At 36.2% G+C, this 12,868-nt stretch overlaps 1 protein-coding gene across 2 annotated transcripts in view; it reads right to left on the bottom strand.

Annotated features, from left to right (window-relative positions):
- Nucleotides 1-4,424: 4,424 nt before the first annotated feature.
- The window catches only part of CDC16 (cell division cycle 16), a 19,745-nt gene continuing 11,301 nt past the window's right edge, over nucleotides 4,425-12,868 (bottom strand). Inside the window, exons 11-17 of one of the 2 annotated variants that reach the window (XM_010177378.2) lie at nucleotides 12,560-12,685; nucleotides 11,691-11,843; nucleotides 11,012-11,075; nucleotides 9,319-9,380; nucleotides 7,050-7,185; nucleotides 6,038-6,128; nucleotides 4,425-4,930 (exon numbers count right to left, since the gene is read on the bottom strand). In XM_010177378.2, the coding sequence (XP_010175680.2) occupies nucleotides 4,665-4,930; nucleotides 6,038-6,128; nucleotides 7,050-7,185; nucleotides 9,319-9,380; nucleotides 11,012-11,075; nucleotides 11,691-11,843; nucleotides 12,560-12,685 (898 nt within the window). In that variant the 3' untranslated portion in view covers nucleotides 4,425-4,664. The remainder of the gene's footprint in view (nucleotides 4,931-6,037; nucleotides 6,129-7,049; nucleotides 7,186-9,318; nucleotides 9,381-11,011; nucleotides 11,076-11,690; nucleotides 11,844-12,559; nucleotides 12,686-12,868) is intronic. The other variant, XM_029087312.1, reaches the window with a different exon arrangement.

The following is a 12,868-nucleotide window of genomic DNA, read 5'->3' as shown; positions in this document are numbered from 1 at the left end:
AACAAGAGGCCATGGCCTTAAGTTACGCCAGCAGAGGTACAGATTGGATGTCAGGGAACGTTTCTTCAGTGAAAGGGTTCTCAGGCACTGGAAGGGGCTGCCCAGGGAGGTGGCTGAATCACCATCCCTGGAGGTGTTTAAAAGACGGGTAGATGGGGTGCTCAGAGATATGGTTTAGTAGTGGACAGGTATGGTTGGACTCGATGATCTCACGAGGTCTTTTCCAACCAGGAGATTCTATGAACGCTAGACAGGTTCTGGGGAGAAAATGGAGTGGGAAAAGGGAAGAGGCCGTTACTCAGTACGTGAATCAGCTCATGAGTCTTGTGCCTGCAGGGAACAGCTTGTCAAGGTAGGCAATGCACCACCAGCCACAGCCTCCCAGGCCATGCAGCAGGCTTGAGAGTATTTCTGACTTGTCTCCCTGCCTTTCTCACTAGCTCCTCAAATTTCAGCTGCTGCTTTTGCTTCTACTGAGCCTCACATCCTGTGGTCTTCTTCATCAACCCCAACAGCTTTTGTCAAATACTGGTAGATGCTCGGCCTCTGGTTTGTGTTAAGAAATCTGAATAAGAGAAACATGTCAAATAAGGACATACAAGTGGTTGTAAAGTGAGATAGTGCTGCAGTCCAGTCTGTGGCAATGGCAAGTCCCTGGGGAGGTCACCAGTCATGAGCAAAATAAGGACAAGAACATGGGAAGTATGTAGCAATATAGTTTCAAAATAGTCTCTCACATACAAGGTGCCTCTGAATTGACACCTCCAGGGGAAACTGGTCTTCAGGTGGCAGGTCTGGAGGTAAGTACTGACCCATCAAGGAGATCAAGGCTTATTCAGCCCTAGGTTGCAATCAACAAATTTTGCCATGTCTAGATCCAAAAAGTTTTTTGAAATCCCTGGGTGAGTTGCAATGTTTTGGGAGTACTTCTCCTGGGCTTGGTGACAAAGGCAGAGCAAACTCCTCAGTAAGGGCACGAGTCACGGGCATACCAGTGGACTTCCCTAGAGCTGCTGAAGGTAGACAGAATGAGCAGAAACGCTTGCCATTTAAGCAGAGTACACAGGGTCATCGCCAGTCCTCAAATACTCCTGCACTGTCAGTCCTCACACAGCTGCCCACAACACAAAGGAAATACATAATTTGATGCAGAATAATAAAAGCAGATGGCATTAGCTGAGGAAACTGAAATGTGTTATTCCTCTTCAGAATCTTTTAGGCAGTGGTACCTGGGAAGAAACTGTTGGAGCTATTTGCAGCAGAAATACCTTGTGGGTTTTCAAGTCTATTCTGAAAACCTTTAAGGCAACAGGCAGGTTGCCCCACTCTGGGACAAGACTGATCTTTGCAAGAGATCAGGTTATGTGACAGAGTAAGGACGTCTCTTCTGGGGACATGTGGATAAGCCGCTCAACCTGATGAAGTTCTGGACCCACGTACCCAGTGGCCAAAGCCAACTGAGGCAATGACTTGAAGGAAAAGTCAAAAACTTGAGGTCAAGTCAGACAAAAATTAATAACCAAAGACCTCACAAGGACAAGGACAACACAATTTAACTAGAGCCAGGGTGAAAATCAAAATGTCAGAATAACCCAGAAAGGAACCAAGCACTATTTAGGAAACAAAGTCCAGGCAGGAGCAGCTGCAGAAGATGAGGGCACAGCAGGAGCTGCTGATGCAAAGACAAGGATTTAGACATAACAGCAGCAGATCAAAAGATTGAACAGAAGAGAAAGGAGGAGAGAGAAACTTTCCCTAAAGTCCTGAGAGATGCACATCATCAACCAGCTCACAAGCTCTAACCTAACTGTAGCTGCCTAAAGGGCTGGGAGCCGAGCCAAGTCCTATCAAGAATTCCTCTGACATTCAGGAAAAGTCATTCACAGTCTAGGACACTTTGCACATGTTTCTTTCTAAGTAACTTTTAATGCCATAACATAAGTCATCACCTGAACCACACACTACCAGATACCAAAAGGAAAGAAAACCCTCTGTATGAACTTTCTAGGCAGCCACACTGAGGGAGAGAGACCCGGGGCGGGCCAGGAGATGCGTGCGCTTCCCTAATGATTCATTTTCCCCACGCTCTGCTTGGATAAAGACTTTTCCACTAAAGACTCATGAGCCATCCTGTTTTTCAGGAGAACACGCAACTGTGGGTGAGGTGCTTTAGAAGTGGGAAGTAAAACATTTTTGTTCACCTTACTTCCTAATGTCTAAGAAAATATGGGATTGGAATTGGATTCTGCACTGGACACATACTCCAATCCATACGTTCTAACATATGGAATGGTAACCTGGGAATCCGTAATTCTCTCTGTGGAGCCACAGAACAATTCCCAGTGTCACTGGGACAGAACCAGACTTCTCTGCACTACTGCATTGGTGTACACAGGAAAGCAAAGGGATCTCCTGGACCCAACCACCTCTCAACAGTGAGAGCGCGTGCCATTGCTGTTAACACACAGACTCTTCCCCCAGCTCTTCCTCACTCAATACCCTTGAATTTTAAGGTGGAGGCCTGTCTAGGACTTGAGGTCACATTCAGTAATGCAGAGACGTGGAAAACAGCCAACACCCTGGATTTAAACTATATACGTGGCCTGCATTGATGCGATGAAGTCTCTCTGATCCAAGTGGGGATTCATGAGAGCACTATTAGGAGAAGAACCAAAGAACGAAGATATAATCAGTCACAGCAAAAAAAGTCTGTCTGAGCAGCACAGCAAGCAAATAAAATAGCAAAACAGAGGAAAAAGGAAAATTAGCATTTTGATTCACTAGCAGGTATTGCAGATTGGCTAATGAGAACTCTCGGATAAATGAAGGCCTTCCCACCTAGCAACTTCTTCTGAGTAGTGGTCTCTACTTGATTATTCCTTAGGATTCAGAACCAGCCACTGAGAACTCAATGAGCCACAAGACAGATGTAGTGGGATGAGAAGTAGCAGTTTATATTTTCCAGTTTATGCAAAACTCTCCACAAAATAATAATAAAAAATCACTCAAAAATTATACAGTATCAGCCCATCCTTTGATATTCATTCATCAGCAAAAATAAAAGTAAACACTGTCTGTCTTAAAGTTAAAAGGACCATTAATCAAGAAAGATGGACTGCTGGAAAACACAAATGACAGCAAGGTTTCAATACAGGTACTTGGATTCAGCCCTTGTCTCCTCTTAGTTACATAAAGTGCCAAGAAAAGGTATAGGAAATATTTCATGAGTCACACTAATAAGTTAGGTTTTTTCCTAACTTGCCCCAATAAAGTGGATGAAAATTATATCACAGTAACCAAACACATACGTTTTATGCTAAAAGTATAATTGAAAATACATATTTAAATGTTAACACTCACGTACTGAGATACAGTGTAGAAATTACATTTTAGACCACTGATTTTATTTTGCAGACTAAAACAAAAATAATTTTCATATTTAATGAAAAATCTTTGTATCTTTGTCTACAGAAAAACTGCTAGTTCTTGATTTCTGAAGTACTTCACATTAAAGTCTGGACTGGTAAACTTTAGGAAATCTATTCTAAACATTCAGTGCCAAAACTTAGCTGGAAGTCACAGAAAAAAAATATTATGACAGCTTGTAGCATTAAGTTTTTAATTTTAAGCCCCACACAGTGACATATGTGGAACAGGCAAGAATAGAAGGGAAGGGAAAAATTTACACAAAATACTATGTTCAGCATTCATGCTAAGAAGGCAAACAGACCTGTCCTGTTGAGTGCATGGACACATCTCTGCATCAGTTTCAGAAGCATACGCTTTAATACTTCATTTTTCAGTGAACCAGTGACATTTAAAAATACCCCACTTGAGAGACTTGCAAGAACTGTGTATGTGTATTATTCAGTTAATCCTTTGCATCGATAAAACAACTATGTGTAAAGAGAATTACTGTGGTCCCTACAATAGCACACTGTGGCTTACAACTTTATTGTAACACTAATTGCAGGCAAGACTGATTTATTGTCATGTTTATGCCATTCAAGTTTGTTGTCGAGTCAGCTTATCAAAAACACTGCTTAAATGATTTTTCAGTTATACAGTTATACAGAATAATGATAAAGAACTGAAATTGGTAACTAGGAGGAAGTATAACAAAGTAACACACTTTGTCATCAATTTAACGTATGCCAAATTAGAGTCAAATGATGGAAAACCACTGAAATTGCTCCTTAAAGGAACACATATTTATATAAAGTGGCAAGTAAAAAGTTTCATGGATTTTTTGGTCTATTTACTAAGAAAGCATTCTTCACAGACAGGATGAAAACTCAGAAGCCACAATCACACTATATTAGACTGGCTATTCAATTTAACTACACTGCATATGGTTCCACATGAAGTACTATTTTTAAGCCTTCACAGTCTTACTGATGGCAGACACATGGATCAGTAAACAGTTTAAAAAAAAAAAGTGAATTTATTTTTTTACTTCATCACGTATGATTAATTTTGTAGAAACAGTCCGTCATGTTTTAAATCATCCTTAAGGCAAGCATTATTTCTCCGGTGTTAAGGACATAGTATTAGTTTGAATTCATATAAAAATAGCAAATTCTTGAAAGTATAACACCATAACAAAAATGCTAAACCAAACATATTACACTTAGACAAAATGAGTTCTCTACCAGCATTTATGGTCACGTGCTATGGTCTGACATTGATGTTTCTAACATCATATCACTTTCATTCATTTCAATCTCAAATGTTTCTTCCAGTGGGCGACTGGTATCTGTGCTTTTCCTTTGATGTGAGGCCTCTAATGTTACTATGCCACTTTCATCCAGAGTTTGTCTTTCTATGTCGAATTCTCTGAAATCCCAGGGAGGTGAAATTATGTTCTTTAATGTCTTCATAGTGTGTACATCAAAGTCATAACATCTTAATTTGTCTTTGATCTCTGTTCCTAGGAAAACAGTCAAACCATTAGTTTATTCCAAGTGAACACTCTCAAAAAATGTATTTCAAATAAACTATCATCCAGAAACTACTATGGTTTGCTGCTTTCAGACCATCAGGGAGCTGTCACTGCTTAACGTGAATAGAGTTGTTCTGAAAAAATCCATCAGCCTCCTTTTTGAAAAAAGCACAACATAAGAAGTACAACTCAGATTCAAAAGTTTTATCAGAAGTAATTGCCAATTCCCTTCCCAATTCTCTAAGAGGCTTTTTTTTTTTTTTTAAGTTCCACACAGCATGGTTTGCATTAATGCATATCACAGTTGCATGGTTCTTCCAGATATGTTAACTGACTACATATGGAGCAAGACAATACTGAGAAGAAACATCTGCTTCAATTGTGTGAAAAATATGCAGGAAAAGCAGTAGAGCACACAGATGGCTTTTACTGGCTTCAGCCTCATTAACATACTTGACAGGACATCAGCTGTGTTCATTGCAGATAAATCACGAAGTTCAATGAAGCAGTTGCTGTGAAGTGTTTTTTTTGGGCAGAAAGCTTTCATATAATATTTCAAACTATGGCAATATAGTGTATCATTGTTATGAAGCACTTTTTTTTAACCATATGTAAAGCTTTATTTTTGGAGGCAGAAGAATTTATCCTGTCTCCACAGAGCAGAGTTTTGACACAGTGAAAATGCCTTGCCCATTCTCTCTACAGCAGCATTAGCTGAAATGAAGTCCTCTGAGTTTCTAACTCCATATTTCTGTTTTATTTTTTCCCCATTCCCTTTGGTTTCTAAGCTGCCACAAATCAACATTTTCTATAAAAGAAACCATCACCACCTCCAATGGCAAAGTGTTTCCTTTCTTATACTGGTAAGAATTTACTGTCATGATGCTTACAAAAAACAGCGGTCATCTGCAATTGCTGATAAGTTCTAACTCATTTAGCCATTTAATGAAAACCCTAAACAACAAAAACCCAAACAAAAACATATTCTGCTTTGTAAGTTAACTAGCAAATGGCAGACAGTCTTCCTTGATGTAAGAATATGACTCCTCTCAAAGGACTCAATAACTTCAAAAATCACCTAAGTGAAAGACTTACCAATGTAGGCTTCAGAATCACCAATATACATTTCTATGCAATGTCCAAGCATCGTGACTGAAAATGTGTCATCCCTCCTAAGACCAAGGGCCTAGTAAAAAAAACAGTGAAAATATTCAGTAGCAAATAAAAACATTTACATCTTAAGTCCATGATGGTTCCGGGTTTGTTCTTTTGTTGCTCAACAATGCCATCAGAGGAGCACAGTCTTCACTGTGAAGCAAAACACTGCACAACTAAAATAATACTGTTATATGAACTGGCTGAAGTAGTAAGCAAGCAAAGCACAAAACCAAAACCAGAGGAGGGGATGTATGCAGACAGAGAATCATTCACAAATCACAAAGTAGAACATACTACTAAAATAATGGTTATAATCCCTGTGAGGAAGTTAATTTTGTATAGCTAAGCTACATTCTATAACGAAATAGATTGAGACATGCTTAAAGTAATTACAACTAAATATATGTAATATAAGCTTCTACTTAAATAGAACTGCAGCTAAATTCAAGCCAATCAACTTGAACGCTGAAAATTCAACTGAAGAGAATTCACTGTTACTCTATGAAAACGTGAAATTACCAAAACTGTCCTGCAATAACTATATACAAGTATCATATAATAAAGATAAATCTGAGACAATAGAAAATTGCATATCTTAAATGTTGCACTTGATGTAAGTTTTCTACATCAAGGCATACGCTGGAAGCATTTTAAATAATTTCAGCTGCATGAGAAGTTTGTGTACATTAATTAAGTATTATAATTGGCATATACGTTTATTTATAACGGAGAAGGACCTAAGTACTAAGTTTCACAAAGTGGCCATTTTTTTCCTAATCAACATAAAAATTTCAGAAGGTTTAAAAAAAAAAAAAAATTAAGATTATAAAAATAAACACTGATTTGGAGGCTGGATAAAATGCTGGTTCTCTGTTCCAAAACCAAAACAGAATGAAACAGTAAATAAGAGAATCTGTGAGCAGCACTTTAATTTAAGCCTGTTACATACCGTATGAAAATAGTCGATTGCACTTTCAAAGTTGCCCATCAGACTATGGATGTAGCCAATGGCAGAGTAAGTAGAAGCATTTTGAGGAATTAATACTAGAGCCTGGCGATGGTATTCCAGTGCTTCTTCATATTTCCTGTTAGGATTAAATACAGAAGATCTATGAATAAGCTTCAAGGTGAAAGGTGTTTTTACAGTATCAGATGGGTATTTTCCTTAGCTCAGTGGCACACAATCCTGCAAGAACTTAAAATTATTGCTTCATAGTCTCAACATAATCTAACGTGTAAAAGACCCATGGATATTGACAATTTTCATCCTCAACATAACTGAGAAATCATTGTTCCCCTTATGTAGCACAACAGCAGCCTACAGCTAGGCCCCATTTGGAGATGATCTTAGCAAGCTGATATGGTAAACTGCTTTAGAAGTTTAATGCTGCTCATTGTAACATTAGCTTTCTTCCTGTAGCTTTCATTTTCCTCCCCAGGGGAGTGAAGGAGCAATATGAGACTAAATAACTCATAGTTCAAAGTGAGAAAAGCTCTTGGGGCAGAAATTTCACAGCCCTTAAGTGCTACATACACTGGTACTTTTGTTACTTTCATTTTGCTACCATCTCTATCAGAAAAGAAGATTTACACGTATCCATAATTTCTTTCAAATACCAGACAGCCTTTCTTGGAAAATTATCCATTAATTAGACTGCTTATTGCATTATATAAAGCAAGGATTAAATGTACACTATGGCATATACTCTGAGAAATTGTCACATTTGACATCCTAGTAACAAGTTGTTAAAAACAAGGATAGCAATTGTCTATTCAGAAGAAATTTTAATGTCTGTAGTTATAATGAAATTATGCACATAGCAACACATTAAGTTATTAGAGGGCATTAAGTAACAATTGAGGCAGAAAAATTATGCAACTGTTTGCTTGCTGCACAAAACTTTCTCATTATTTGAACTTTATTTTCCCTTATAGTATTTACCTGTCCAATTAACTACCACTGTCTTTTAATATGCTGCTTTCAAATTTCAACCACATAATGCTAGTGAGTAGACATATATCCAGAAGGTTTTTTCATAATAGCAATAGCATGTATTATGAACACTAGTAAATTAGTTATTACAGAATTTTTTAAGTTGTCAAAGCATAGGTACAGCTGCCTAAATTCTTGATTTTCTTGAAAGATGGTTTACAGGAATGTAGAAATACATTAGGTTGGCTTTTTGAACCTGAACAAATAAGACAAATGCAAATTGCCCTGTGATGTAAGTGGTTACCAGCTTATTGTAGAAAAAAAAAAAAAAAAAAAAAAGACAAAAGGACTTATAACTGAAACAAGTATTTGAAAAAAAGCCTGCAATTATATTCATGAATAGATTCCAGAAGCAGTGCCTTTTGTGTGATCTTGGCAGAAGGGGTAACTATTATACATCCCTATTTCATAATGAACATTAAGACTAATCAGCAATTCAAGCACAAAGCAATTACTACCAAAGCCAAAGCAGAAGTACAACTTGTATCTACCATAATCACATTCTCATTAGTAGCTTTGAAACAAAGATTACAGTATACACGAAGTGGACAACTAAAATCATGGCACTAAAAAGAAAAAAAAATATGGTACTGATAAAAGAAAACACTGGTTAAAATCAGATTAAGGTAATTAATGAGGAAACATTTCTCTATGTTAAAACTGTTAAAGTTTGTATATGTACTTTGCACTTTCTTTTTCTCTTCCTAAAATGGAAATATGAAATTAAATATGAAATAGTTCTGTTCTCAAAAATCATAAAGTAATATTTTGTTGCTGTGTTAATGCCACTGAATATTTCACTTCAAGGGGAGAAAAAAAAAAAAAAAAAAAGCAAGCAAGCACTGATCCAAGCAATTAATTGGCACAAAACCACCTTTATGTTAATTAAATCAGTGGACATATTCAAGTATGTCAGGACTGGGACAGCAAACAGTTAGAATTCAGATCCATACAAGGATCTCAAAGCCTACGACCAAATTTCTATCTTGTAAGAGTCAACAGTTAAGGAAGGGCTTTCACATTAAGTATTTTAATTGTGTGCAATAAACTGGATATAAGGGGTGATTAATGTATTTACATTCACAGGCTGATTTAGGGAATCTTGTTCTTATATGGTGCTTCTACAGTGCTCTTATGTGGTACATAATCTTGCTATAAATGAGAAGTAGGCCTAAAAAAAACACATTTCTGTAGTATTCCAGATAAATATAACTCTAGTACTTACTTGAGTTTTCTGCAGACGTGTCCTAAGTTGTTCAATAAAGGCTCCCACTTATCAACTGTTACCTGCAAAATAATGCAAGAATTCAAGTAACTGCAGCTTCCCAGATTGTAACTGAATGTTGTCTACTTAAAAACCATACAAATGAACAAGGCAATTCATTCATGATCAAGAAAAATATAACAAGCATTTTCAGTTCTTTTCAGAATACATATTTAAGATAAAAAAATTTATTTAATAACTCATTTTTCCAATTTTTCCATTCCCCAAACCCTATTAAATTTATTTAAAGGGTCACATAGTAAAACTTGGATGCAAACCAAACAAAATTTGTTTTCTACTTAAAAATCACATCAAGTCTCTTAGCCTGAGAGTACTGAAGATCCCCAAATTAGGCATTTGTAAAGTAATCATAAATACTGAAAGTCTTTTTACTGTCTTCTCCATAGTCTAACTTTATCTGCTCTAAATAAATTAGCTCACTTATAAGGCATGAAGACAACCTGAGCCAAAAAAAAAAAAATCTCTCACTTTTTGCTGAAATTAAAAATCATTTGGACTTTAAAAGTATCTCTATTTTGGGTGTTTCTCACTCTAATTCTAAATTGCCATTTAGTACTTCTCAATAAACAAGAAAAATGCCACACATAAAAGAATTTAGCCATATGCATAAATTGAAGCCTGATCTACAAAGTTTGTGGCATTCGTGTGAACAATACAGCTTTAACTACAACAGAACAATCCTATTTATATATTGGTGAGAATTTAAAATAGTAACTGTGCAGGTTGTTTTAGTAAATGTGTGCTTGTCCACATGAAGATTATAGTTTCTTCAGTGCTTTCCAGTTTGTAGAAGGTTTATTTTGAAGCAATTTCATTCTCTTGATAGGAAGTGTTAACAATTATAGCAGCATAAGGTCATGTCCTCATTAACTACATTTAAGCTAAAAATCAAGAAAATCTATCTTAAAATTAACAAGAAGCCTATCACAGGGTGGCACTACTTTCATTAAGGCACCTTAAGTTACTCTAGTATAATGTGTTTCTTTAGACAAGATAATAACACACACACAAAATAAATGGTATTACCAATAGGTACAAATTTGTGTGTTCCAGCATTTGAGGAACCAGGGTTGTAACAGCTGACTTACTGATTCACAAAAGTGCCAGAAATAGAAGCACATTTCCTGACAGACTTTTTACAACTGATTATTTTGATTACTTTCAGGAAGTTAGTTAAGCATCCCTGGGTCCATTCCCACACAGTGGCAGAAAGAAAGCAAATCCATACCTACAGGATTAGGTCCAAACAAAAGTGGAAGAAATAGCTAACACTTAAGGTGGCAGAAGCCATCTTCCCATGTGTACCCAGTTCCACTCTCAGGTCAAGAACCATTGATCTACTAAGATTCAAACCTGAGAATAAGGCTGGATTCCACTCTCTATTCAATGCTTACTTTCTTTTAATTTCATACAGAAACATACTTTTTGTCTTTTCCCATCACACCGAGGATAACGTGTGATGATTCTCATCTAAAAACCCAGCATGCACAATTACAAGTAGATGGCCGAAGTTTTAAAGTCAAATTTATATTGTATTACTTCTACCTTAAAATAAGATACTTTGTTAGAAGATATTACAGAATTTCCTGGAGGTTTACAAATTTATGATCATGCACGTTATTAGGAAAAATACCTCATTTCCAATAGCTTTGATTTTTTCCAGTGCATCAAGAAACCACTTCTCTGCAGTTTTCCAGCTAAGAATTGAGGGAGTGATGGGAAAGAAAAGTAATTAGTGAATAGTTTTCATTAACAGTATGAGAAAACTGTATTACAAGGAACAGTTCTTTGACATTATTTCGTTGTATAAGTGAAATTAGCTGTAAAAAATAGTAATTTACGTTCGGCTATATTTTGTATGTGCTCCTAAGAGCTAACACAACAAAGTTAAAAAGTCAGAAGCAAACCAAGAATACTCACTAAACAGTTCTTATATCTGTTAGGCTTTTTCAGAATATATTTGGAACCTCCCGAGCTGGCAAAATGTTTTGCTGTACAAAATCTTACAGCATGTGCGCACTTGTGTGTGCAGACAGATGCCTTTTCAAGGCACGCAACTACCCAATGACAGGCACACACAAGTTAATAATCGATCTCTGCGTGTTCCTCAAGCATTAAATTCTTTCCTCATTCAATCTTAAACAAAGAAAAACATTGTAGAAAGCAAGGGTTTAGGTAAACACCATCTAAACTAGAATCAAAAGAAACTTTTATTCTATAAATCGATACTCTACTTTAGTAGACAGATTGGAAATTACACTTCAGAATAATCCATGTTTAAGATTGTATTTAATCTCATTTTGCAAGCTTACTCTCCATTTTGAAATGCAACCACTCCAACTTCATGCATAACAAAAGGATCTTCAGGTGCAATGCTTAAAGCTTGGCTGAAAAACCTTTCAGCTAACTTTGAGTTGTTGGTCAAACCATATTCCAGTCCAATATAGAGCATCGGCAAATGACACCTATTAAAAAAAAAAAAAAAGTATCATACACTTCTCAGGAATGGCATTATAAAGAAGTGTCAACTATGTTTACATATGTTTATGTACATAAAAGTAAAAACCTGATTTAAATGGACTGTTAACCTAGGGGGCAATTCAAAAGACTTTACATCTTTGTTAGTTATTGACAAGAATTTGAACTCCAGTACATAATTGTAAATTGCTCTGGAATTACATGTATTTTCTTAGTGCTTAAGTTAGCTCTGAGGGTTCTTTCTTTTCCTAATATCCTTCCTACATTTCACTTACAAATTGAATATGGAAGAAGTAATAATAAAGAGATTATATTTACCTATAAGTACAAGCAAATACAAAATTTGAGTATATAATATGACATGATTAGTCAACTAGGCATTTTAGAACCTTCTCCACAGTATGATCAAGATAACACTGTACAGCAGTTTATGACCTGGTATTACAAACAATTCACAAATTTCAGAGAACTTTCCAGTAGAACATGGATTACCTAAATATAAATCTTTACTTTAGAACTTAAAAAAACCCCAACAATAATCAGTCAAATGCAAATGATGAAATTATTTGTTTTTTTCCTCCTTTGTTCTCTACCAGATAATTGTTGCAAATGGATTCCTACTGTTTAAAGGCATTGTAGGTCAATACTCAACGCTATTTATGGATTAATTTTAATTTTTCTGAATATGACATTTTTGACGTACCCTTTCATGAGCTGTGCAGCTGTAAAGTACGCAGCCATTGCTTGGTCGTGCTCACTCTCAACTGCAAATGAATGTCCATATGCTATCCATGCAGGTCCATAGGTTCTCTCAAGTGTAGTAGCTTTGCTAAAAACAAGAGAAGATCAGAAGCAGACACATCTGAAATTAAATTTCATCTGCTTCAGATGACTACTTACACAGCAATGCTACGGCACATGGTTAGGTATCTATCAAAATAATCTTCTGTAATGCCCAGTGGCAAACAACATTTCAAACTTCAACAAATTATTTAGCACTTTGAAGTATTTT

This window comes from Antrostomus carolinensis, unplaced genomic scaffold (genome assembly GCF_000700745.2).
Source record: "Antrostomus carolinensis isolate BGI_N321 unplaced genomic scaffold, ASM70074v2 scaffold18051, whole genome shotgun sequence".
In the NCBI taxonomy this organism is placed as follows: domain Eukaryota; kingdom Metazoa; phylum Chordata; class Aves; order Caprimulgiformes; family Caprimulgidae; genus Antrostomus; species Antrostomus carolinensis.
Note: the sequence above shows the minus strand (reverse complement) of the source record. Positions and strands in the feature narration are given on the sequence as shown.